Source organism: Diadema antillarum, unplaced genomic scaffold, assembly GCF_040938485.1.
Source record: "Diadema antillarum isolate AM-2024a unplaced genomic scaffold, OU_Dant_1.0 seq00000248_RagTag, whole genome shotgun sequence".
NCBI lineage: Eukaryota > Metazoa > Echinodermata > Echinoidea > Diadematoida > Diadematidae > Diadema > Diadema antillarum.
In genome coordinates this window covers 2735606-2763016 of record NW_027271292.1, presented here as the reverse complement: position 1 = coordinate 2763016, position 27411 = coordinate 2735606, and the positions used below count along the sequence as shown (strand labels likewise).

Genomic DNA, 27411 nt, shown 5'->3' with positions numbered 1-27411 from the left:
TCGTCTTTACTGGCGCCTGCACGTTCCAATCAACTCAACACATGAAACATGTGCATGACTCATGTCATATCCATGCAGAGTGGGCCACAACCGCATGGACTTCAAGGTCAATTTATTCCTCACATGAATGGCTGCTCAGCCTGAACTCACTGATCACAAGACAACATGGGGTATTACAACAGAGCGTTAAAATAAAATTTTCCAGTCTAACTGAAGTTACACATTTGTGAAGACAAAACAAAGTACCGGGTAACCACACATCTTGAGACGGGAAGGGAAACTCTCATTCATATATCATGCAGTCTGTTCTTGTAAGAAACAATGTAAAAATACTGTGATGTAAATTTGATTGAAAATAAGAATGGCAGTCTAATGTATTCCACATCATTTCAATATCGTATTTTGTAAAAAAAAGAAAAAGAAAAAAGGAGGAAACTGGTATGCTTGGATATCGTTGAACAAAAAATACTAAAATATTCTACAGTATTAGTCTGTCATTAATGCATGTGAAAAAATATTCCTAATTTCTATGATTGCAAGTTCCATCTATTCTCTTAGTCCCACGCAAATGATCTGGAATATCATCACAAGTCCATTTGAATGAATGCAGTTGCAGAATTCATCACATATCTCCACTATCATAGACAGTGTCTTCGTTGAGTTGGTGCAGATTTTTTTTTCTATCATGCCTCTCCTTCCTCCTCCTCATCATCCTCGTAGTCCTCATCATCGTCGTCATCATCCTCTGCAGCATCTAGCTCATTATCAGAGACCTGGACAAAAACAAAAACAAAAGATTGAACATACGCAAAATGCCATGTATAAACTTGTAACAAAAAAGTGTATACCAAGACTTGTGCATATAATGAAAATTACAACAAAGCACAGTTTCCTGGAGTCAATAATATCCTGTATTGGTTCTCAAATGGGTGGCAATTATATGGCAATGCTAGACAGGTTAATGATAAGGGCAAAGCCCTCTACTAGAGCAGTGACAACACTGAAGAGCCTATCCTGGAAAAAGAAGACCATCCCCTTTATAATTTTGTAGTTGCCATGGTAACAGCAAATAACAGGGCCCTCTGGTAGTGCATTATTGCCGAATCTGAAGAGGCTAGCCTAGACAATATTAGACCATGGCTCACCTCTTGCTGGAGGTCCTTGAGTCGCTGCTTGTAGCTGGACTTCTTCTCGTCTGTCTCAGTCAGGAGCACTAGGAGGTCTTCCTGCTCCTTCTGGACCCGCTCCATCTCTCCCTTTAACCTCTTCACCTCCACACTCAGCTCATCTTTCTCTTGCTGTGTGTCGAGAGTTTCAATAAGGAATACAGAGTGATGGAGACTGGTCCTAAAAAAACTTTGGATCTATTTCCAATACATCTGATGTCAAATTCTGAGAGCATATGTGAACAACTGGTATTCTTAACAAATGTTACACACTAGACAATGAAACCACATGCCTACATTTCATACCACAGAAAAAAATTAAACATTTTTGTTGCATTTACTTCAGAAGCAAGAGTTGTCTCAGAAAGCAACAAATCAGAGAACTTTCTTCCTTCTCATTTCTTTTCTGGCGAGTGTTCTGATTTTGATCACTTGACTTGATCCAGCTCACACAACATCAATGGTTAGTCCATAAATGCATGTTTGTTTCCTACTACAAGTGCACATGTTCACTCAAATTTTATGTTTACACACCATGACATATTCATGAAATGGCTCGGGCATATGGTTCATAGTAACTCCTGTTGAAAAAAAAAACCCAACAAAACAGTGTCAGTTACTCACTCTCCTCCAAACCACCTAGTGCACACTGTACACTAATCCATTTAGCCCGGAACAATCAAATTTTAGTAATATGTACCTTACAGGTAAAAATGTAATCTTTGACTAATGTGTCATTTGCTCAAAACTATCATGTTCATGACTATACTACGTTATTATTAAAATTTGACCAACACTTTTGACTCTTACCCTTTATAGCGTTTTGCCAGAAACAGCTGTGGTTTTTAGAACTGCCCTGTAAAAGTTCCACTAAAAAGATGGCTTTAACGGATTTTGGTGAATATTTTCTGTGAGACTACAGACAAATAAACAAATTGATGCACAGACCAAGCAAGTGACGATAGATATAAAAAATTCTGGCACCTATGACCACTGAACACAGTCAGAAAATCACATCCCTTAAAACTGGTAGTCTTACCTGAACCCTCTGCAGTGCTATTGCAATCTCTGGATTTGCTGCCTTCGCTGATGCCTCCCTCAGCTGAGATTCCAGGGTTTCCTTGGCAACAGAGAGTTCTCTGTTATCGCTTGCCAGTTTCTCCTTGTCTCCCTCTGTCTTGGCTAGCCGCATCTCAAGCTCGGTCATCCTGGTAGACATGGCAGCTTTCTCAGCAAGGAGGGCGCTGTTGTCATTGGCACTGCCACCCTGTAGATGGACGCAAGAAGTGAGTATAAATATCACTGATGTACTTACCGCAAAAGCTTTCTGACAAAGCTTACATGATCTCCATATGGGATTCCTCACCATGTTTCTCATCAATGAACAAATACTGACATACTCCGCTACAAAAGTTTTCCTACAATACTTAATCAGTTTTCATATGGGACTCCTCAGCGTTGTTCTTACCAAACCAAAGTGAGCAATTTCATCAATGCGCACTACATTGCAGCATCTCAGTAACTGTGAAATGCCTCTTGAGTCACAGGGAAGCTTGAAGTCATTTCCAATGTGGGCTGCATCTAGCACGTAGTATGACGTATTCATGTTGTACTCCATCACCCTGAATTAACACACCAGAAAGGAGGGCAAATTGGCAAGCAAATTCTTTTTGGTGCACATTATGCCTCCTGAGCCATACCACTCATTTGTAAGACATTCCACTACAAATATCCACACAGTGGATTGCCATATGTGACCCACTATAACAAAAGGATCTGAAAGTCGGGGGAGGGAGATCTTCTGGAAATGACATGACATTATTCCCTTACTCTTCCGCTTTAATTTCATATATAACATGACTCATAAAGTACTCGGTTGTGGAAATATCGCTGATTTTATGAGAGTATGTCGAGTGGTCTAGGAAATCAGCGTTTCAAGAAAACCGCCGTCTGAGTTTTCCTTCCGACGCAATCGTGATCACGGGGAGGTAAGACAGTTTTCACCTCTTGACAATAGAAGGTATACTCCTAGCAACCCTGTGATGTTCATTCAAGCTCAGTGCCAGCGGTCTACACACTACCAATCAGAAACCAGGATGCCACGCACTGACCAATAAGATCACTCCCTCGTTGCTAGGGGCTGTCTGCGGCACTAAATCTAAATTTTCAGACACGTTTCTGTTCTGTTCAAAGTTGGAAAATCATGGCCCAGGTAAACGCTAATTTCTTGCCTTTTGTTTGATCATATAGCTTCGAAATTTCGGCAGATGATAGACGAAACATCAGACTACAAAATTATGTCAAAAACAGAAATTTGATGGTTTTGACCGATTTTGATGGCCCGACTTCAAACTTGCTTTTCTCGGCTCAGCCGTTCGTGACTTTTGGATCCTTTTGTCATGGCGGGTCACATATACACTAACACCCACACACTGTATCTACAGGCTTTGCTCTCACTACTCACCTGTTGTTGTTGCTGCTGTAAGAGTTTGTTCAGCTCTTCGTTCTGCAACCTGTACTTCTCAGCTAGCTCAGACTGCTGTGTGACAGACCTCCTGAGGTCCTCCAACTCTGCAGTCTGCCTGGCCAGCTGGGACTGCATGCCACTCTGGGAATCCTGTGAGGTCTCCTCGGAGCCGAGAACAGCCTTGGCGTCTGCTATTGTCAGGTCGTTTCTCTGCGTGGATGGGTGAGGCAAGATACTGTGCAATCACATGTCACATGTAGACACCCTACAAGCAATCCATTTCTCCACAAATATTCATACAAAAACTTTGCTTGTCTCTAATATGTCAAGATGTACCAGAAATGTACCACTCTTTTCAAAACATACTACACCACACTAGTAAAGTACATGCTTTACGCAGATTCTTCATTACTTGCAATGAAACCCTTAATATTGCTTTCTACTGATTTCTGGTAGATTATAGAACAATCTGTAATGTTCCTGAAGGCATCCACAAAGATTACCAAAATACCACTGGTTACGCATAAGCAGCAACAGTAGATTTTGTAGAAGATTGTCACTGCAAGCCAGCAATTACTTTACAACCTTTTTATGAGCCCTGAGAACAAATACTACGCATATTCACGACAATCACTCACCACTTTCTCCAGCTCCCTGTCCTTATCTTGAAGCTGTTGTGTGAGTGTCTCCACCTGACGCTGGAGATCTACTGCAGCTTGCGATGACTCCCCGTCCAATGGGGCTTGGTTCTCCACCCCCTCTGCCCCTTCTCCCTGTCCACCCTGGGTGCCTAGCATTCAGTTGGTTAGGCACAGAGTGGGCACAAAATAGGCAGATACTGTAAACAATGCCCACTGAACTAGAAGCTGTGGGCTGGATTTATGGTACATGGATGATACATATTTATTCTTTTTTTTTTCCAACTCACATCACTAATATATATATTTTTTTCTGATGATGTCTTTGCTGTTAAATATTAAAGTACAATGTAGAGCAAATTTATCCTACCTCAACATGTTCTAGGCCTAGATACATGAGCTGTATCTGAGATCAACTACATGCCATCGTGCTTAACACTACTCTCCATCAAGAACCCAATTTCACTGTTCCATTTCTAAATAGCCTCCAACACATTAGGAACCACTTGACACCCAGATACTTCTTCAATAAACAAATCAAATCAGAAGACCCTAAAACAGTAAGAAATTTGGATTCTACTTTATTCTTATTTGTTTCTGTGGTTGTTCAGAGAGTAAAGAATGCTTTTCAGCAAGTAACCAAAGAACAATCAGCTTTAAGTCCCCTACAAAGAATTATGCAAGGGAGATAAAATGCCCTGTGTAAGGTTAAACCCACTGCTGCAAGGGGACTTGAACCAAGGACTTCAGGACTTCAGGACTGACACTTCATCATCTTATCCACTGAGCCCCAAAATAAGTTCACAAATCAATATATAAAACCATTTTTTTTTCAGGCTATAATACAGGTAATTGTTGTCGCTGTTGTCATTTAAGTGCAAAAGAGAAGCATTACCAGTTCACTGTGCATTGCTGATAACGTACACAAACTTTGTTTGCTACATAGTGACTTTTTAGGGTCATATGTATGATTAACTGTCACTGAGCTCAAGGTTACTTAACCCTCATCCCCACACCCCTCTCACCATGCTGGGCCTTGAGTACAATGTACTGATCCCTCAGCTGCTGGATCTGACAGGACTGCTCTGATAGCTGAGCCTCTGCCCTCTTGTACTCCCGTGTCAACTCTTCATGCTTCTTCCTCAGCTCTCCAAGTTGGTTGTCCTATGAGCGACATTAGACGAAACGCTGTTTATATTGAAGAATAACTTAGGCAATGACCTTCACATACACCGGGAGTTTAACAGAAATTCTGTCCCATTTTCTATTTGGCAATGCTGAAGTACGATACAATTGAAACTATGGTACATGCATATGTATTAGGGTGGTAGTGATGTCAAGATAACACATATTTTCCTCTTAAAGCCCCATGATGAAAAACAACAGCTCAGAACTGGAGAAGGACATACAAGTTTTTATTCTCAAATCTGTGTCAATGAGCTTCATAATGCAGTCATGCATACCCCCAATTCTGCATACAAAATACAACTTGCATGCTAAATATGAAATCAGCATGATTAAAAAGTGATTAGATTGTTGCGTTGAAGCAGAAGTTCCTGCATCCTTCACCCACCTTTAGGTCATGATATCACATACAGTCTTAGAACAACACACAGACACTCTTACAGTTGATTCTTCAAGAGATTGTTTGGAAAGGAGACCTGACTTCCTCACTCTATTTCATCTCACCTGATCTCTGATGATGTCTTTGTATTGGGTGACGATTGAATTGTGATCCTCCACTGTCTTCTTTGCATCAACGTCATCCCCTGCCTCGATGGCTTTGATGACAGTGCCTGAAAGGAAAGGTTTGGAGAAATCACAGTCTTAGTAAAATAGTCCATATAAGTGATAAAACTGACTGAACCTGACACTAGACTTTTAACAAGAAATTCCTTGTAGCTAGAATGGTGGGCATCAAAAGATATATGTATCAGTAAGTATGCACAGGAGTACATTGCTAGTAATCCATGGTTATATGGTAAAGAATCTTTCCAAGCAGAATACTTTTGTGTGAGTTCACACCTATTTTAATCAAGAAAATATGACTTAACAAACTGACATCTGAAAGTAATATCTTTGCTAAATAATAATAAAAAAAAAAAATCAGGGGACCACTACTACAAAGAGGCCCCGAGAGTAGGCTTCTTACTTTCTAGCTGCTTGAAGAGCGTTGTGAACTCGTAGTCAAAGAGGACCTTCTCCGGAGCATCAAATCTCAGCTGTGGTTTCTGTGCGGCCAGGGTGTAACTCTCGTGTTTGGACACGACCTCAAGCTTCTCGATGAAAGACTCCACCCCAATCCTCTTGGCGATGATTTGTTGCAAACTCTCCCTGTTGGGTTCATTACATGCAATGACAACCATAAGGTTTAGAGCTTGCATATTTGCAAAGACATCTCACCTTAATTCAGTCTTTTGGTAGCTAGGGAAGCATATGACAAATTCAGGTATGCTCTCACGAAAATGCTTTGCACTACCATTATAACTTCTACAGATACAAAAAAAAAATCAACAGCTGTTTGTTAACCATGTCGTATCATCATTATCATTATCATCATCATAACATCTGTCTGTGCAAGTACTGCTTCGATCGCCATCACTCAAATTTCGTGAAAGTATCATCAGTGACCCAATTTGGGTCTTTGTGATGATGACGACGATGATGATTATGATGTAATGGTGACAAAAATGACAATGAATATCGTACTGAAATCACCATAATCAGTGTTGTTAATACAGCAATATAAATGCCCCAGTTACTGTGAAAGTGAAAACTTTCAGTGCAACCAACATTAAACAATGAGCCAACTTCAGCAAATTTGCTTGTGTATAATTTAAATGAATGAGTGTGCTTCCTCCACACAGTTCAAATGATATTCACTTGTGCTTGGTTTTGCACTAATGTAGTGGAACACTGAATACAACAAAAAAGGTCCACTTTTACAGTTCTCACATTCTCATTGTCACTAGTATCTTCTTCAAATAAACACTGGGTATCATGCTAACTGCATTCCAGCAAATAATTGTTTGAATGAAAATGAGCAAAGAATATGGGGTTCTATTTCCTTTGCTCACTTTCATTCATATCATATAAATAAATACTTCTGATTAGTTTCCCTATTATGTATGAATTTATCAAATAATTCTCTAGTTAGCAGGAAGGTGACTCACTTTGTGAAGCTGTTGTTGGAGTTGTCATTAAACTGGGTGCAGATACCAAGAAGGAAGGCACAGAGGCCTTGGACAAGAGCCTCCTGCTCATCAGCATTCTCTGCTACCTGAGCTGTCAGCTGATGGAAACATGAAAGTCAAGAATCACACACCTAACTCCTGGAAACACAAGTCTATCATGTACCTACACCACAAACAATAAAGCTTATCTTCTACACTGTACAAGCATACAGCAGTATCATGAATTCCTTATTTCCCTCCATATCACAACTTGTTTCAGGCAAAAATTTAGGAGCACTCACAAAAAACAGAGATGTGACAACATCTCAACATCTCAATGTCAAAACTCAAAATGATTTCTCAAGTACTGCAGCAACAACCTGTACTCTACTTGGATATTTAAATATAAACTCAATGAGTGATGAAACAGTTGATTATATGTGACCTTGCATCCCAAAACCAACAAAAAGTCGCACGCACAGATTTCGTGCGAGGACTGAAAATAGGTGAAATGGATCAACCTAGCCAGTCGTGAATTTTTCATATTTTCTGAAAGAGCAAGTCTTCTTCTACATTATACTAAAGTTTGGGATCACAAAGCAAACAGAAATTTGTGTTTTCAGCAGTCTTTCTAGAACACTGTTTTTTAGAATAGTGTCTTTAGGTGTGTCCAGAGTCCCCTTTTTATTTCTTAAAATCCCGGTACACACTTTTCACTTTCAACTCAATAACTTTAGAAAGGATGATGCTACTGCTTTGAAAGTTTTCACTAATCATGCACAGCATGTGTTTATGATAAAGCATGCTGAATGTCAGCTTAATCTGACAATCCCTTCATTGTTGTTGCTCCAGTGGTTTACATCCTGTTTTTTGTCCCATTCATCACACAGCTAGTACGGCTTGGTAAAAATGAAGTACTTGAATAGACCCTGTACTTCAGAGCCTCTTTTCTCAGTTCACATTTTTCTGGAGTGTGTGCTTTCTTTCCAATATTTAGATAAGGTTAGGAGAGTCCATTTGAATTGAGTTGTACATAATTTTAAAGCTTAGAGTCCGCTCTTTCAGTATCTGCCCTTAACTAAAAATCCCTGTCTGGTGACTTTTTGTTGGTTTTGTGATGCAGGGTCACATACCATGAATGAAAGTGGAACAAAAGCCAATGCTTTTCAAATGGCAGGAGTACCTTATCTGATACTAGGTCAAAAGTTATAAATGTCATGAAATGACAACAATTGTGCTGAATGGCGATGAAGAGTTTTGGAGTAAGATTGATGAAGATATGATCTCTTCGTTGTTGAATTCAATTTTCAGAGTAAACATCCTATCAAGTAAACTTTTTATAACAAAATATTGCAAAATTTAGTCACCCTAGGCTCATGATAAAATGACTCTGTGCAATAGAGTCTTTGATGTGTCAAGGGGGAGGAAAGAGAAGGTAGGATCGCGCCTGTAACATTTGCAGAGCATCTTACTTACAGTCAAGAACAAGTCTTTGCATTTCTAGTCTGTTTTCATGAATGAACAGATATACATGTATCAAGTACTTCGTGTCCATACTCTGCTGCTAGTTTTTTTTTTTTTTTATGTCAAAATATCTGATAAATATGATATATAGATATGTTTGTCAATTTGAAACATAAGGATACAAATGGGACGTTTCCAGGACTTCCCAGGAAGTGTGAGACGGCAAGAGATGACTGAGCCATCCAGGAGCTGAGTAGGATCAGTAATCCAAGTCTGGTCTGGAACTTTACTGATGGCTATAGGTAATATAGAGGATACAGAATGGACAAAAGGAAATTGAGTTCCCTCATTCTCATCTCCAATGAAACACTTTTTATTAGGATGTCAAACATAATTTTGAATATGCATAAAACTGGCAATTTACGATTTAAAATGAAGTCAAAATGTTGAGTTTTATTTGTCCATTTTTGTTGCTTACATTGTAAAAACGGCTTAATTTTGATTCATTTGATTCAGATTTAATTAAGCTTGTAATACTGAGCACTCCTATGGAGTCATCATTACAGAAAATAATAAACTGACTTTCCACAGATAATTTTGTTTCCTTTGAGGTCTCACGAGACAAGTACTGTCATCTTACATTCATTAGTGGTTACTTCTGTAGTTGAAAGAAGTCTTTAAAATGTTGAGTTGTGTAGTGCATACATTCTCAGAATATATGTGAACAAAAGCCAAGACATACATGTATCATAACAAATTTCCCTAATCTGGGCGATCACTTTTTATTCAAGCTAAATTTAGATGTGGCTATCAGTTTAGAAAAGAGTTGATGTATACAGATTAGCTTTATCATAATATTACACAGAGGATGACAGGAAGACATTGTAGGCACTGCACTATCCAATTAGAAACTGATAATGGAGTGACAAACACAGGTTTATAACAGGAATGGACGTTTTTGTGTGAAGTGGATGTTGGAAATGTGTCATGACAGGTGGGACGAAGGAAGGGAACAAGTATGGTCTGACCTGAGAGAGGAGGTTTGTGCACTGCTGCAGGAGGGAGACTGGGGGATTCCCCAGACCCGTGGCCAGCTGTACCCTCAGCAGCTGCTCCTTCTGAGTGGGGTTGTCCTTGAGGGCGTGAGCCAGAGCGATGGCTGCACACCAGTTGGAGAGTGGGTCTTGGCTGAAGAGACCGCCACACAGCAGCTGACCTGCTGTCACTGCAGAGACTGGTGTTTGCCAAACATTTAGAGGATGGAATGTGGAGAAAAATTATGCATGTTCATTTAGCTACACTGCACTACAGCACAGACAGAGCTTTGGGCCTATCGCATGCTATTGTATAATTAGAGCAGACATGTTAAGTAACAAGATACATTAATAGTTCTTATATACATGGCATTCCTCAACTACTGATAGAAGACATGGCAAATGCAAACATAAAGTAACAATGAAAATGTTTACATGAAAGAAAAGTATAACATCTGTAAATGCTCCATCCTGTCAATGTTTTCCTGTGTCATGTCTGAGCACTGAAAAAATATGAAAGGACAGATAAAGTTCTAGGCAGTCTGTTCATTTTTTGATGCAAAAAATCAACAAAACCTTAGTGTTCCACTTAACACTGGAATTGTTTATGATTATTTGTATATCTTATGTTATCACTATTATTATCATTTTTTTTTTTGAGCAGTCATTAACAGAACATTTTCAGTCACAATGAAACCAACAGAAGCAGCGATCATTATCCAAATTCAAGAGTAACTTTACTACTGGTGCAACCAAGTCTGTCAATGCCAAGTCTTACCATCGGCTGTGGCTGGCAAGAGGGTGGAGATGATCTGCTCCTGGCCAATCTCATTCTTGTAGAGGAAGCACTGAAAGCAGTAGAGCACGGCGCAGCGAAGGAAGAACGGCTGCTTCTCGTTCACCATGGACATGAGAAGAACCACGATGGCTGGCCGCGGTGGGGTCGATGGGGCATTCACCGCTGCAAAGAAGTCCTGGTTGACTCGACAACCACGGATGACCTCAGATACTGCGTTGATTGTCTGAGGGGAGGAGACCAGGCAGTAATAAACAGAAATTGAATTTCAATCATTTTTTCTTTGACCATCATTCATTAAGCATTACACTGTAATATATACAGATTGATATTATTCAAAGATCTAAAATTCATGCATCATGCCCTACATTACAAATTCGCATCCTTGAAATCCAGACACAGCAGACTCATGGCTGATATGGAGTTACAGCCCTAATCTTACAAAAACAAAAGCATATGTCCTGTATCATCTCTGTGTGGGCTTGTGTAACCTAGTAAAATTTCCATACAAAGTAATATCTATTACATGAAATAAAGGGGGGGGGGGTGGCAGAAACTACTTAAGTTTTTTTTTTTCTTTCAATGTCAATTGAATACAATCAAGCAGAAACAATCACATGAATCATAACATACATACAATGTTTAAACACAGCAACAATATGTGAAGTAAAAGACTTATGCTTCAAAAGCAGAGCATAATTATTATTACTTTTTTTTAGTATCAAAATTGATTCTCCACTCATAGAAATGAAGAACTAGTGTATCTCTGGTTTTAGTTGAATAACTACTTTAACTTCAAACAAGATCAGAATTTTGCCCTCACTTGATTTTGTGCAATGACCATACTGAACATAATGTCAGTCACAATGACAAGCTACATGTCATAAACTCACCTCAGTCAAGATGTCAGCTGGTACCCCACTGGCCATCAGAACATCACACAAGAGTTTGAGCAGCCCACACTGATGGACGACCTTCTGGCAGGCACCTGTGGCTTGTGCTGGATTGCTAGGGGAAACCAAGATGCGTACAATCTGCCAGGAAAGAAGAAATGAATACTGATGACTTAAATGACTTGATGACTTAAATGACTTGATTACAAGCTCTGCTTTTTAGTAGATCCCCCACATTTTATGTTTCTAAAATTGTCTTCTCTTGTATTCTTTAAATGACAATGCTATGTCTAGTCTTGTGTTCCACTGATTGCATCATGTTATTTGTGTTTGAGATTTGGAATAATAAGTCAATTGATCAATCAAATTTAAATTCTAACGATGAAACTATGATGCTAGAGACTAAGGTTGATATGTACAACTCTTCAGGTTTTTCGAGCCAATCAGCACTCACAGCAGACAAAGGATTGAATCTCTCTGAGTAGGGTTCTGAAACTCTTGTGAGAATCTTGTCAATGTTTTTTCCTACACCTTCGTGGATGCTAAATTTGTATAAAGGAAAGACATAACACATATTACAAACAGAACTGTACCTGTAGCATGAGGTGAATGTTGTTCACTTTCTGAGCAGACCAAGAAGCGTCCTGGCCTTCTGATTTTTGGATGTTGAAGAAAGGCGTCAGTCGCTGTATAAGCCTGTAAGAGAATTGATTGATGTGCCAATATCATAGTAATTAAGGTGATATCATTGCCTATCATACATTAACCGGTCACTCTTTGTAGCACCAGTATCATGCAGGAACAACTCTTCCACAATCAAACAGCTAGGGTGTGGTAGGGCTTCATTTCCACAAACACAAGATACAAGCTTTTTTCAGTGCAGCAACATAGTGTCATTACAACTCTTGATCGATATCACTTTGCAAAGTTCAGGAAATGTATCAGAGTGCAATCTTGTTTTTTTGTCACTAAAAGGGATGAAATCAACAGGATGACATACTAAATTTATAAATGACATTTTTTTTTTCTTCAAGGGAGTGGTATGTCACTTGATTCTCTGTTTTGACAACTTTTGTATCTTTTGGATAGGTCAAGCATCCTGCATCATCCTACAACAAAAGCCTTGGCATAGAGGGCCATATGTTTCTTAAAAGCTTTCACTGGAAAGCAACTCATTACAAGGTTGCTATGCATATTTTGACAATACAGTCAAACTCGGATACCTCGACAACGGATAAGCCGAATATCACTTACCTCGGGGGCAAAATGAAAGTCCCGATTGTTCCTATGGAGTTTCCGTGTATTAAAATTCGCGTAGCTCGAAAAAGATAACTCGAAGTTCGGTTACCTCGAAGGGAAATCTAATGTCCCGATCTTAATTAACTTATTGTTTTTCCCAGCATGTTGCTCGAATCGAAATTGTAAACATCACTCAGCATCTCCGATTAAGCGCGCGTGGACAGCGAAGACGTGTCACATGTTTTCACACTCGATTGTAAATATTCTGAGACCAGAACAATCGCGCGCCCAAGAAGAAATACCCGATACACAGCTGACAAGGAAAATCCCCAACACCACACGTACATGGTATGCACATAGCACCCGTGCCAATGGAGTGCTTTACGATAGAGCACTACGCGCTGCCCCATCATTTGCTTTTCTTTAACCACTGTGTTTTGATTTTTGATCGAGACAGTCATACCGTGCGCGTAGATTTCTCAACCGTCGGGGCGCACCTGCTTACGTTGACAGTTATAATTATCTTTGCCATTAATCACGCTCCACTGTCAAAACATCAATCTACCTTGTAGTGCCTTTTTTTAAACTATTTCTTTTTTTGCCTTTCACGAAGTTTACTTCTCCGAGAACGCAAGCACTGAATTTTTTTTTCCAGCAATGCGATTATGAAAATCTGGAAGTATAGGCCGATCACAATGAAGAATAGAATACACAGGGCTCCGCACTAAGTTTTATCGGGCCACCAATATCATTGATTTTTATTTTCTGGTGGTCGAAAGTAAAATCTGGTGACAAAAAAAAAATCAGGAAAAACATTAGAAAAACTAAATCGGTCCTACTAAACATAGACAAATTAATATTAAGCATTATTGAAGTGATACAGATGTCCATGTCTAAAACAAATGAATAGAAAATTCAATCATCTTACTCAGTGTTTAAAGATTTGACAAGTTAGTAGGCGTAGATATTATTATAAAAGTTGATGCCAATATATTGAGGAGGTCAAAACTTACGTTTGAAATGAGAAAATGGGAGCATTTGCTGACATTTGTTAGCATCCGACATTTGTTTTAGCATTGTAAAAAACCGAAAGTTACCGTTATTCATTTCTAAAAAATGTAAAAGCAAACAACCGACATTCATTTTGGAATCTTACGGAGCTGAATACTATCGTAATCCATTTCCAAACGTGAAAGCAAACATCCGCTATTTGTTTTAGCATCTAACTGAGCGGATTAATACCATTAATCATTTCCAAAATTTAAAGCAACAATCTGTTATTTATTTTTGCATCGTACGGAGCAGAATATTACCGTTATTCATTTCAAACATCCGACATTTATTTCATTATCGAACGGAGCCGAATGTTACTGCTGTCCACTTCCGAAAGTGAAATGAATCATCTGACAATTATTTTATCATCGCACGGAGCCGAATGTTACTGTTTTTCATTTTTGAACGTAAAGGCAGACATCAGACATTTTGGACTATGAAACGTATAGCTGAATGTTACTGATATTTATTTTGAAATGTACCGTAGCAAATATCCAATATATATATATTTTTTTATCATCGTATGGGGCAGAATGTTACTGCTGTTCACTTCCAAACATGCCAAACGTAAAAGCAATCATTCGACATGTATTTTAGCATCTTCCGGAGCTGAATGCTATTGACATTTACTTTCGGACGTATCCGGCATTTATTTTATCAGCGTACGGAGTTGAATGTTATTGTTATTCACTTCAGAACATCAAAGCAAACATTCAACATTTATTTTAGCATCTTTCGGAGCTAAATGTTATTGCAATTTACTTTCGAACATAGAAGCAAACATCCAGCATTTATTTCATCATTGTCAGGAGTTGAATATTATTGTTACTCTTTTCCGAACGTCAAAGCAAACATCAAACATTGACTTTACCATTAAACGCAGCTGAATGTTACTGTTATTCATTTCGAAATTTAAAAGCAAACATCAGACAGTTATTTTAGCATCATATGGACATGATGGAGCAGAATATTACTGCTATTTTCTTCCGAACATAAAAACGATCATCTGACATCTATTTTAGCATCTTCCGGAGCCGAATGCTATTGCTATTTACTTTCAAAAGTATAAGGAAACATCCGACATTTATTTAACCATCGTACGGAGTTGAATGTTATTGTTTTTCATTTCCGAACGTCATAGCAAAAATTCGACATTTATTTCAGCGTCTTCCGGAGCCGAATGTTATCCTTATTCATTTCCGAACGCAAAATCAAATATCTAACATTAGTTCTAGCACCATACGGAGCTGAGTCTTATCGTTATTCATTTCCAAAAGTATGAGCAAACATCCGACATTTATTTTAGTATCATACCGAGTCGAATATTACCGTCATTCATTTCCACAATTAAACGCAAAACTCTGACATTTATTTTAGCATCTTACGTAACCGATTGTTACCGCTGTTCATTTTGAAAAGTGAAGGCAAACATCCGACTTTTTTTTTTTTTTTGGTGGCGCGATCGGGCCACCAAAATCTTTATTTCTGAAATTTTAATTTCATTTCCTATTTTCACTCAATTCATTCATATAAAAGTTGATTCAATTCAAATTGACAAGCATGCAAACAATCACTAGGCACTATAACAGACACCATGTTGAACATCGATAAACGTTGAACATCGATAAACATCGGACAAGTCGAAGAAAATTCGACGTACGCGTACCTCGAAATTCGCGTACGTCGAACCATTTTCTTCAGTCCCGACGAATTCGAGGTATCCGAGTTTGACTGTATAATATACCTCAATATGCTTTTGTCTTTTTGCTGTAAAAATATCTCCTTTCCATACATATTATAGTCCCCTTTTAAACTGGGAAATAAAGCGAACCAAACAATCCCTTTCGGTTGAAACGTTGCAAGAACCCCACAAAACAGCCACTGTGATACCACAGTGACAAGAGCGATAAATCAGTTTCTAGTCACAGACACATTACAGTGTCCAGACATCGGTGCTAATTGGCAGATGGAGTACATTAAGGGCTACACCTACCCTCCCTCCTTGAAGAAAGACTGGTTGGAGCTGTTCTTCTTCAGGAGGTTGATGAGGAGGAGGAGGCAATCCTCCACCACGATCCCACCATCACTGCCCCCTTCCTCAGCCATGATCTCCAGGAGGCGCTCAAAGGCATTCTCAAAGGCCACAATCTTTTGGATGTTGGCATTGCCTTTAGTCAGCTGTATGAGCAGCAGTAGACCCTGGTGTGCCAAAAATAAAACAAACAATACAACTTGAATTCACATCACTTATTCCACAGAACATACATATCAGATAATCAGTGCTGTTGCTCAATTCAAGGCAATATTTGGGAGATAAAACCAGTACCAGCACTAGCTACCGTGGAAAAGGTGTACATATCTCCGATCATGTCACCCATGAATGATATTTCTTCATGAATATGAAAACTGCTTTGACAATAACTTCAATGCACATCTTCCATTTCTATTCAATATCTTTCATAATGATCCTCATCAAACAATATCTCTCTCTATGAAAGGAATGCTGAACTGAAACTCACACTAATTCTCTCAAATCTGATTCACTGCCTCATTTTAGGCACACTAATTCTCTCAAATCTGATTCACTGCATCATTTTAGGCAACGTTATGAACTTGCATTTTACCTATCCTCATTTGTTGAGAATGGAAACCTTCTGTTCATTATTAGTCATTTCTACTCTATTAGAAAAAGAATGGCTACATATTTAAAAGTTTTATCTCATTCTCATAGGAATAAACCAAGATGGGGCACAGTAAAAAGGTAGAAAAGGGTGAAATTTCATACAGAAATAATCATCACTTACTGTCAGAAGAATTCCCTAAATGTTAATCTACTGCAGCATCATTGGAAATGGCCAAGTATTGAAGTTACCCCTAATAGTTCTCTTCTACGCTTATACATATACTGTCTGTAGTTGCATTTGAATATTAAATGTAACACAATAAAAATCTATTGTACCTCTGAGCATAATTTGACATAATATGGGGCTATTACACTCAGAGTCAAATCAGAAGCAAGTACTGAATAGTTAGACAAACTAGAGTATTAGAAACTCTAAGGTGTTTGTTACATCAAATGGTCCTGTGAAATTCGGAGGATGAGGAAGGGACAGGAAGTGGTCAAAGAGAATGGGGTTGGAGGAAGATGAAGTCTGCTCACATCGTTGCGGATGACCTCTCGGCTGTCCGAGAGAAGGTCCATCATCTTGGACACACCCATGGGGCTGCCCAGGACATACTGTTGGACTTGGCCAGCCTGGTGGGAGAGGAGGGCGGTCAGCAGCCTGATGGCCGGCCAGCGCACACGGAACTCATAGTCCTGTCAATCAGGAAGGAAGGAAGGATGGATGAGAGCAATACCAACTCTACTTGTCATTGCAGGTCTGGTTTTGAATACCTGGTATGGCCTGACTTATTTTTTTAAAGAATAGCTTTCCGAATGAAGTTGCTTACTAACATGTGCATGAAGTTTAAAATGACACAGATGATTGTTACTTTTTATGCTACATCACTTGAGTTGTGATTATTTATTTACACAATGTAAAGTGTTACTTGTTAATGAAATATAAAGAGTACAAGGAAATATATTCAGACATGTCTGGTGACAGAAAATCAGTCAACTTATAATCATAAAATCAAATGTAGATTGCAAAAAAAAAAAAACAACAACAACATAAACATTAATTTGGAAGCACCACAAATTCATTTGCCCAAATATGCAACACAATAGGACCATTTTGCAGAGGTTTGAGGAACTGCTTGGAAATTGCCAATGTTAATATCTCAGTGACTAAAAGACAGTTCTAGTCTTTCTGTTGTTGTTGTTTTTTTTTTATCAAAGTTTAAAGCTGCCTATGGATGTTGTGAAACTACAATTCATAATTGAGCAATATACATTCATGAAGGCATTACCTCAAGCAGACTGAGAACAAGGGGAACATTGTTGGGATTCTTGATGAAGATTTCTGCAAACTGTGCGGCAAGTTGCATCTCCTCTGCATCCCTCCCATCTCCGTTGGGAAGCTCCTCAGCTAAAACAAAATTACAACAGTAGATTCTGCAACATTACACTGTATACCATACTTTCAAATGTCACATTCCCACAACAAAACAATGAAGCCATTCCAATCCAAGCTAGTCAACCCTACTTTTCCTCAATACCTCAATACCAATACTTCACTACTTTCAAAGCAAATCTAACCAATATTGATAATGACAGTGGTAGTCATTCATCACAACACAAAGCGAATATTATGGACTAACTCAATGTATTGATTTATTTTTTTCAATACCTTGATGAAAGAGAATAGTAAGCTCTAAGTGAACCATTTCTTTGAGTGAAAACTGCAATACCCAACTGCAGGTGAATCACAGCAGACATGAATGCTCTTTGACAGCTTAACTTTATTTTGTGTTTCGGTCTAACATCATGTAAACACCCCTACATGTATGTGAATCTTTAAACATGGAAGCTACTAACTAAATGCAAGGTGTCAAGAGTTTAAAGGTGAATGAACTTACTAGATTCCTCCTCCTCTGGGTGAAGAGAGAGGATGTTATGTAAGGTGTCCAAGGCATAGCCAATGATCTCTGCATCACTGCGGTCAGTCTCCAAGACATGGACCAGCAACTCCATGGCCTGAGTGCCAACGTCCAGTCTGAATTTCTACAAAGGGAAAATTGTGTCACATCGAGAGCTAAGACCAGTTTACGTATTTGCCTTTATGATATTATCAGTACCAATATCTCACCACAACATTTTGCAATTGATGAATTGTGAGTTTGATACACAACTTACATGGTGAAGTGAAGTTACAAAAGTCTGAGTTTGTTTTTATTTATTTTTCAGAGTCCTCCCCTTGCTGTCAAACCACCTAAATATCAAAACTGAGTGATTTCAAAATGTTAAATTTGTGTGTATTCCATGCCACAGTATGCATAATGCCATGATATTCCAAGGAAAATATACATCTTTTAAACAATAACTCCAATGCCTCTATTACTATCATCTATTATTTTTCTTTTAGTATACAGCAATTCAAATACATTTTACTTGTACTGTAGAAATAAATGTGATGTGACACCAATGAAGTTCTGCAGTCTGCAACAAAAACTGGTCTGTTACAAAATTTGTAGTTTTGGTCCCACACAAATACACATGTTGTAGGGTTCATGAAGTGTAAATAAACTACAGTTTGATAAGTTAGGAACTGATATCAAGGCAATCAAATCACATTTAGAAGTGTAGAGGCTCACTCTCACAGGGATATTGCACACCTGAGCACTTTCATTGCACTGCTTCCTGCTAAACCTGGCAGAACACATTCTGCATATCAGTTTTATCTAAAGCTGACCGATTAGTGAGATAGTGAAGAGGTCATTGAAACACAAAATGAGAGAACTTCACTGTGACAAGGTCAGATACAACCTAATATCTTATTAAGACATGGGCATTGGCTTTGTCCCATTTTATGGTATGCTGTTCTTTGGAAAAGAGAGATATACAATAGAATATGCAAATATACAGATATACAAATAGTGCATTTCCTTACGGTGAATGGAATGAATGCGCACATGATGGCATGGTACATTATCTACTTATCTGAACCTGCTACTCTTTCACTGATTTTAAATAAATGAGAGGTTGAGATGATAGATAAGGGCAGGACTAGAGCCATGCATTGTTACATACACCATGTGTACCTCTCTATAGAAAGTGTGGTACTTATAGAGAAGACTGTATTTATCGATGTGTTTGGTATGTTTATAAAGCTAATTAACTAAATGAGCATTTGTTATTCAAATGTGAAAATTTTAGCTAAAGTGGTACTATACCACTCTTGCACAGCACATACATGTAAGAAAACAGACAAAAACAGGTAGCAGCTAGAGCAAATTGACTGTTTTACAACAAACTACTAATACTATTGTCCACATTACATGGCAATGAAATCAAGACAGTTCAGGGTTTTAGAGCACTGCAAAGCAATGGGTAAAAGAAACTTAACCAATGTTTGCATACTGAGGGCAACGTTTCATCACTGATTATTTACAGACCAATATGTTTCATTAGTCGATATGAATATTTCATTAACTTCAATTTATATTGTTTGTTGGTTTATGCTTCACTCAGCATTTCACCTTTTTGTAATAGCATCTCCTGACTTGACAAAATAGAATGGCGAAACTAAGGTTACCTTTGACAGAGCTTTGAGAGCTCGGACAGCATCTCTTCTGTCATCCAGAAGGGTCGAGGACTGCACACGATCACATAGCTTGGCAATCTGGAGGGAAAGACAAATGGCAAAAATCAATCAATGTCTCTAAAGGCTTGCTCCACAGCCATAGTGGCGTATTATGCATGGATTCATTAATCAACTAAAAGATTGATTTAACCATCATGACATCACTTGACAGACAGACAAATATTAACAATTACACCGCTTATAAGCATCTTTGAGATTGATGCTCTGATCTTTTTCTGAGTAAAAAAAACCCACCAGAACAACAAACTTACTACAAAGATACTTCTTATCATATCATTTTATGTGGAACTGCTTACTTCAATCAGTTATTTATTTTTAATGTCACTTTATGAGTGTGTGCACAAAGAAATTTAAACAAGAATGCAAAGCAAAAATAAATGTTTCATATTCACATCATTAAATTGGCAAAAATTCTTCACTTTCAGGGAGGCTGCTGAAACAGACAATCCAACAACATAGCAAGAGCCATAAAATATTGCATGCATGGAAGACAAATGAGTTCTTGTCTTACTAGTACATGTATGCCTTTTATATGATGTACATCACCATGTTGACATACACTGTTTACCACTACCAGTCCATGCTAACGTTACAACTGTACCTTGCTTTTGTCCCAGCATATTGTAAATTTATATACGTTAGTTAAGCACCCACAAACAAATCCATCGCATATTAATATTGGTTAGGTTTTGTGTAGGATATACATAGTCATAGAATCAGCATCATACAGTCAGTATCATAAATGGTATTCGACACATTTTTTTTTTCTTTTTTACATTTTGGTTGCAAGTTAAACTTCAAGATAGTCTTCTTCTTCAATAGCCCCTCCCCCTTCTTGATGATCTTTTTTTCACTTTTTTTTTCTTTTTAAAACGAGCTTCTGCCAGTATGCCAGAGGCGAGAACAGAGCCAAGCAAGAGGCAGAGCAAAATGAAAATCAGACTGCGCTCACTCAGTATTGTGGAAATATTTGAATTATAGGGTAATCAAAATGACCGAGAAACAGCATAATTGGAAATATATATCAAAATCACTTACTAGAATGATGTTAGGCGAAATTCCCTTCCCGAATGACACATGTCTCAACGTAAACTCTTCTTATGAGTCAATATGACATTCAATTCATCAGAGTAGAGTGGGTCACATATTATGTAGTATGTGGGACTGATGTTATGATGTGTGAACAGCTTTTTACCGTTCTACACTGGAGATTGGGGTAGACATTGTTTGGGCTTCTAAGAAGCTAATTTCTACAGTAAAAGATCGACTTACCGTATCAGCCCCTGACTGTTGCTGTGCTGGGGTATTACCCCCTAAAACTCGACTAAAGAAGCTCATTTCCTTCAATCTGTTTTCCGGTAATAAGTATGCGACCAAGCGTGTGTGCGAGTGTGTCACAGATAGAACACGTAGCACAACAAGTCTGCCGATGTATTTCTGTAGAGGGCGCGGTGTATCGTATTCTGCAGTATGCAATCAATGCAATGCTGTGCTGTCTGTAGTCTGATAAGCTGTACAAGAATTCGTGAATTTGGTGTTTAGGAAGCCGATACATCTTAATATCCGTGCAGAGAAAGCAGAAGTTTATTACTTAATGTTTACAGGTTAGTTTCTCATTTCGGTTCATGTCATCCTGTAGTAATTCAGGTGAACTATGCTGCTCAAAGTTGTTAGGAAACGTAACAGCCCCACGTATTAAATTTCATGTTTGTACGATGTCGTGTGAATTAAAAATTATGCAATCCTGGGTTTTAGAGGGAGCTATGTACTACCAAGTAAATTATTTTAGGCTTCTAGCTTCAGCACAGCCATATGTAATTTACCTCCACTAAAACTGAATAAGAATTTATATGTATCAAAGTAATAATTTTACGTTATAGATTAAATTTAGAATCTACGATTACGGTAGACTGAATTTGATATAAGATTGAATTTAGGTGGCTTTTTAGAGTTATACTAGGTTAGGCCAGGGCTGTGCTGAAGTTAGAAGCCTAAAAAAATTTATCCCCCTAAAACCTAGGATAGCCAAAAATTATACTGAATCTGGGATGGGAACATGTTAGACTCGAGGAGTCTAGCACCACTCTTTGTGTTTGATTGTCAAACGTTTGTAGTGGAATGGGATCTGGGCATATTTGTGGCATTTTAAGAGAAATGGAAGGAATAGGGCCTTTCACAAAAGCAAGGAATGGATGGATCATGGGATTGGTCAACTTCATTTCATGTGTCACTTTAAATTTACTCAGTTTACTTTCAGCATGGAGCTATCTAAGTTTGAATAATTGCTATTTCTAGTAATTACAGTTGTAGTCTAGCTAAGTACTACAACTTAGCTTTATGCTTTTAGAATCTACATGACTTTTAAAAAGTTTATGTCATCTGAATCGAATAATAAGAAGTGTCAATTTCGGTTTGGGTAGGAAATGTTGTCGCTCAAGTACGATAAGAAGTGTTTGCAGTTAGTTGAAATGCTGCTATACTAACACTACAGCTACTGGTCTCAGTTCGGGAAACCCACTCACAAGGGGGGCCCCTCCTTATAAGTAACCCGTCCCCCTTATAAGTAACCCCCGGGGCACCCCTTACAAGGAGTCTCCACGCTTTTTTGCAATGCAACGCAAAAATGAAAGGACTGCGGCAATTCGCTTGATTATATCCATAAAGCTTCACAAGTTTCCTAGTTACTCACGAAATTTGAGCAAAATCGGTTTGAGGCATCATATCTAAAATCATGGATTTAAATGCGATGTCAAACGACCCATGCGAATGCTGAAATGCGAGCGATTACTGGCGCGAGTGTCGCCAGGCGCGGCGGCGCGGCAATGCTTGAGTGCAGACGTGGCGACTGAGTACGAAAGTCTCCGTACTCAGTCGCCACGTCTGCACTCAAGCATTGCCGCGCCGCCGCGCCTGGCGACACTCACGCCAGTAATCGCTCGCATTTCAGCATTCGCATGGGTCGTTTGACATCGCATTTAAATCCATGATTTTAGATATGATGCCTCAAACCGATTTTGCTCAAATTTCGTGAGTAACTAGGAAACTTGTGAAGCTTTATGGACATAATCAAGCGAATTGCCGCAGTCCTTTCATTTTCGCGTTGCATTGCAAAAAAGCGTGGAGACTCCTTATAAGGGGTGCCCCGGGGGTTACTTATAAGGGGGATGGGGTTACTTATAAGGGGGACGGGTTACTTATAAGGAGGGGCCCCCCTTGTGAGTGGGTTTCCCGAACTGGTCTATCTGTAATGTCCTGTTTCAATCAATCATGACCATGCGGTAATATTGAGCAAAATTGCCAAATGTTCACATCAAATTCAGCTCTTCCCATAGAATCTGATGTGCTTCAAATTCACTTGAGTGATTTGATGTAAGTTGGAAAAATTATTTTGTGCAATTCTGACATACTTTGATGCTGTGAAATGTAAGTTATCTACTTGGATATAAAACTGGATTGATTAGCATCATATTTGCTTCGTAAATAACGTACTGACTCTTGCATGTGTACTTTCAAGTTTCTATATGGGAATAAAACCTTTACATGTACTTTTTACTCTTAATTATTGACATCTGAACATACGGTTATAATTGTATGATTCTTTTGTTCATTTAACAACATAAACATAGTCTTTCACCAATCGTTGATTTGATTTTGCAGCAAGGGCATTTAGATTAGTCCAACGGGTGCACTTGGGGCCCTTGAAGCAGGGCAAACCCACACTGGTGAAGACTAGTGAACTTGCCCACAGGAATGGGAGATTGAGCTTCATTGGTACTAGTGCTCACTACAACAGCAGGAGGGCAATGGCAGGAGAAGGTGGAGGACCCATTGAGGTTGCCATCAAGGAAAAGCTGATGACTCAGTTTCAGGTCGGTGAGGTACACTCATTTCTCTTAAATTGACTGAGCAAAACAACAACAACAACAAAAAACAAACAAACAAAGGAAAAACAAACAAACAAACAAATGTACAAATTTATAACAAATATAATTGTAGACCAAGTACATATATAATGTACTTCTGGAAATTACTCCAGATGTACATGTCAGCTGAAATTTGTTCTGCTAATCAAATCATTTTTACTGATTATAAATTGAAGGCTAATGGCTTTTTATTATTACTATTTGTTGTTGCTGTTATGGATTCCCCTTGACAATCCTGGATGAGGATGCTTTCTTGTTTATAAAGCAAGGCAAAAAATATTTTGCCTGTTTTTAGCACTTTCAAGACAATGTCAAAGTAGAATGATTGTAAATTAAGAATCTTTGAATTTTGTTCTGCTTAATTTTCTTGTGACAGCTGAACAATTACTATTTAAACTTTGATATGAATTTCCAGTGGTGATTTACTCTCTTATTTTCAAGTGACAAACAGTGATTTCAGACAAGATGTATGTTGTTATGTCAAGTGTGTTTCTGGTCAAATCAGATTTTATCCCTGAGCTTTGTTGATCTAGCAAAATTTGAAACAGTATCACTTACAAAGATAGGCAGCAATCAGATATATATTTTTGAGCGACTATATTTTCTCATCTGAAAAGCACAATATGTGGACAAAAAACTTAGAAAAGTCTGCACACACATTTTCATCTTAAATGAGGAGAAAAAAAACCCCTTATGAATATCATTGAAATGATTTCGTTCATTAAATTTCCACCCTTAGCCATCCCATCTGGAGGTAATCAATGAGAGTTACATGCACAACGTTCCCCGGGGCTCGGAGACCCACTTCAAAGTTGTTGTCATCTCTCAAGCCTTTGAGAACGAGAGCCTGATCAAACGTCATCGCCTGGTGAATGCTGCCCTGCAAGCAGAACTAGATGGCCCAGTGCATGCTTTATCTATACAGGTAAAGGCTAGTTGACATAAACAAAAATGAAAAGTCTCAAATGAAAAAAAAAATGATATAGAAAAAAGAAGAAGAGAGTATACAAAATGACAACCGAGATGTTTCTACGAATATTGCCATTCAATCACAGTTATGATTGTTTAAAAGTTCATTTTGGAGGCTCATGCACATAATTTACTAATACGTGGAGGCCACAATATTTCTTGTAATTTGTGATGATGAGAGTTATACCACCTCTACTTTTTTTTTTAAAAATCTCAATGGATTAATAATGGAATATCGGAAAGGGTTACTATGTGAACCAGTTACATCTCTTTATTCCAGCTGTGTGAGCAAGTGTTTGATGACATGTGCATTACTTCTGGTCATGCAATATTCAGTGATATGGCAAACTTGTGGGAACTCTGAGGTTTGTAAGTTCTTTAAAGCCAGCAGTATGTGAAGACCTTGCTAGTCAGATATCAGCAAATGTTTAGATTTCTCTGGGCATACCATGGTGAGCCTTCAGATCACACTGGGTTCAGTGCAAAGGGATTCTGACTGCTTTCCAAATGCTGATGACTATGGATTTAGACACACAAATGTACAAGGCCACAGATGCACACGCACATCTATTGAGACCTGTTGGCCCCTTACAACGAATCATGCCCAGACATTTGTATCTTCTCCATTTCTCATACACCCCTCCCCCTCCACCCGACTGGCCTTTCCAGGCTAAGACTCCATCCCAGTGGGCAGGGAACTCGACCATCACCAAGTCTCCCCCATGTCTCGGAGGAATGGCCCGAGAACAGCGAGAACAGCAGAAGACTTGATGATTCTACAGAGCCTGGACTACTTCCTTCGGAACTGCAGTAATATGAAGGGCAGCAATATGAGAAGAACTGATGTACGATGTTACAGCAGAGAGATGGAGAAAATGGCATTGTGACATTGCAGATGTACAAACTTGTTGCATGTGTCTGATGAACTGTTTTTTTATGATTGATTTAAACTTTATGCCTGTTTCTCTACCAGAGGATACACACAACAACCTTCCAGCTTTGATTTTTCAAGCCTAGAAACCATCAATGTTTTGAGTCTGCACACATGTAGTTCCTTTCAAGACGTGGTGCGGCACGAGATACCCATCAGCTTGCTTGGTACCTTACCATTGCAAGAAAATGGCCTGTGGGTGAATATTTACAGAAACTCAGAAACAGGATTTTTGTTGCTCAGGCTTGTTTGCTTGTTTGTTTGTTTGTTTGTTTGTTTGTTTGTCTGTTTGTCTGTTCTGTGTGTGTGTGTGTGTGTGTGTGTGTGCGCGCGTGTAATTTTCATGCCAGATGGACACTGATCCTGACCTGTTTGTTGAGGACTATACCTGTAATGCAACAGAGAGCTACATGTAATAATCACAGCTTCCAAGTTTTGAGAGCCAGTCTCTCTGGCTGCTAATAAAGTGGTAGAAGGTTTACCATGCTTAAAGGACAGTCACTTTAACAACACAATACAGACGAACCCAGTATAATGAGAGAGTCAGGACCGCAGTAATTATCTCAATATAACGAAATGTTGTTAAAATAGATGAAGTAAATTAGGGAAATACTGACAATTTTATCGATAAAATCTTCTTGTTCTAATTAAATCTTGATGCCTCTGTGTTCGCTACTTGACTACCAGCTTGCTGGATCAATGGTTATTTGCAAATTGGCATCTAGAAGGTGTGAACAACAATAAAAACAAAACAAGTAGAACAAACATTACTTTAACACACTACAGACCCAATAAACATGTGAAATATTGAATTTGAAAAAAAAAAAAGAAAACGAAAATTGATTTACAGCAAAACCTGTTAGAGGAAAAATTGGAGTTGGGATATATTAACAGTCAGTAATGCACATGCACAATTTGAGAGCAAACTTGAGATAGTCTGAATGCCAGAGGCTGAACCTTGTTCTACAGTCTGTACAATGTTTTTTGATGGTTTACCCTATTTTAAAGGTGCTAAATCTGAATCTGGATGATGCAACTCTTGCATCCTTGAGGGTTGTGAGATATTCAAGATGGCTGCCAGTGTGGCTGCCAAAATCTGAAACAAGGATAAAAAGGTAAAATAAGGTTCAGCCCAAAATCTCACTTTGGCACCCAGACTAAGAATTTGACTTCCTTTCATTATCCCATGGAGTGTAATATGAACTTCATGGATGAGGCATATGTGACACCGAACTTGATGGGCATGAATCAGCCTGCTACTTATGATGATTATTCAAATGACAAAGTGACTGTTACTACACAATTTGAATTTCAAATTGCCCTAATTTCACTTAGAATACTGATCTCACTTTTCAAATTTCACTTAGTTATTGATTTGTAATATGTGTCTGTTTCTTGT

At 38.5% G+C, this 27411-nt stretch overlaps 2 protein-coding genes across 2 annotated transcripts; one reads left to right on the top strand and one right to left on the bottom strand.

Annotated features, from left to right (window-relative positions):
- Positions 1-683: 683 nt before the first annotated feature.
- On the bottom strand, positions 684-21531 carry LOC139729630 (general vesicular transport factor p115-like). The gene is made up of 20 exons (XM_071640556.1): positions 21462-21531; positions 20121-20207; positions 18445-18589; positions 17836-17954; positions 17084-17242; positions 15917-16122; positions 12225-12327; positions 11632-11772; positions 10721-10964; positions 9937-10142; positions 9091-9204; positions 7445-7563; positions 6424-6605; positions 5961-6067; positions 5297-5435; positions 4272-4423; positions 3631-3843; positions 2206-2433; positions 1146-1298; positions 684-773 (listed from the first exon to the last, which is right to left on the bottom strand). The coding sequence occupies exons 1-20, from the start codon at positions 21525-21527 to the stop codon at positions 684-686; spliced, it is 2973 nt and encodes a 990-aa protein (XP_071496657.1). The 5' UTR covers positions 21528-21531.
- A 2322-nt stretch (positions 21532-23853) lies between these two features.
- LOC139729629 (bolA-like protein 1) lies at positions 23854-25852 on the top strand. Its single transcript, XM_071640555.1, has 3 exons — positions 23854-24058; positions 24852-25037; positions 25751-25852. Exons 1-3 carry the CDS (start codon positions 23993-23995, stop codon positions 25850-25852), a joined length of 354 nt encoding a protein of 117 aa, XP_071496656.1. The 5' UTR covers positions 23854-23992.
- Positions 25853-27411: the final 1559 nt, after the last annotated feature.

Coding starts and splice junctions, on each gene's coding strand:
- LOC139729630 (XM_071640556.1), bottom strand. CDS start 21,527: ATGAGCTTCTTTAGTCGAGTTTTAGGGGGTAATACCCCAGCACAGCAA. Junction 11,773..12,224: donor ACATTCACCTCATGCTACAG/GTACAGTTCTGT, acceptor CTTTCCTGGCAG/ATTGTACGCATCTTGGTTTC. Junction 1,299..2,205: donor TAGCACTGCAGAGGGTTCAG/GTAAGACTACCA, acceptor CTCGACACACAG/CAAGAGAAAGATGAGCTGAG.
- LOC139729629 (XM_071640555.1), top strand. CDS start 23,993: ATGGCAGGAGAAGGTGGAGGACCCATTGAGGTTGCCATCAAGGAAAAG. Junction 24,059..24,851: donor AGCTGATGACTCAGTTTCAG/GTCGGTGAGGTA, acceptor TTCCACCCTTAG/CCATCCCATCTGGAGGTAAT. Junction 25,038..25,750: donor TGCATGCTTTATCTATACAG/GTAAAGGCTAGT, acceptor TGGCCTTTCCAG/GCTAAGACTCCATCCCAGTG.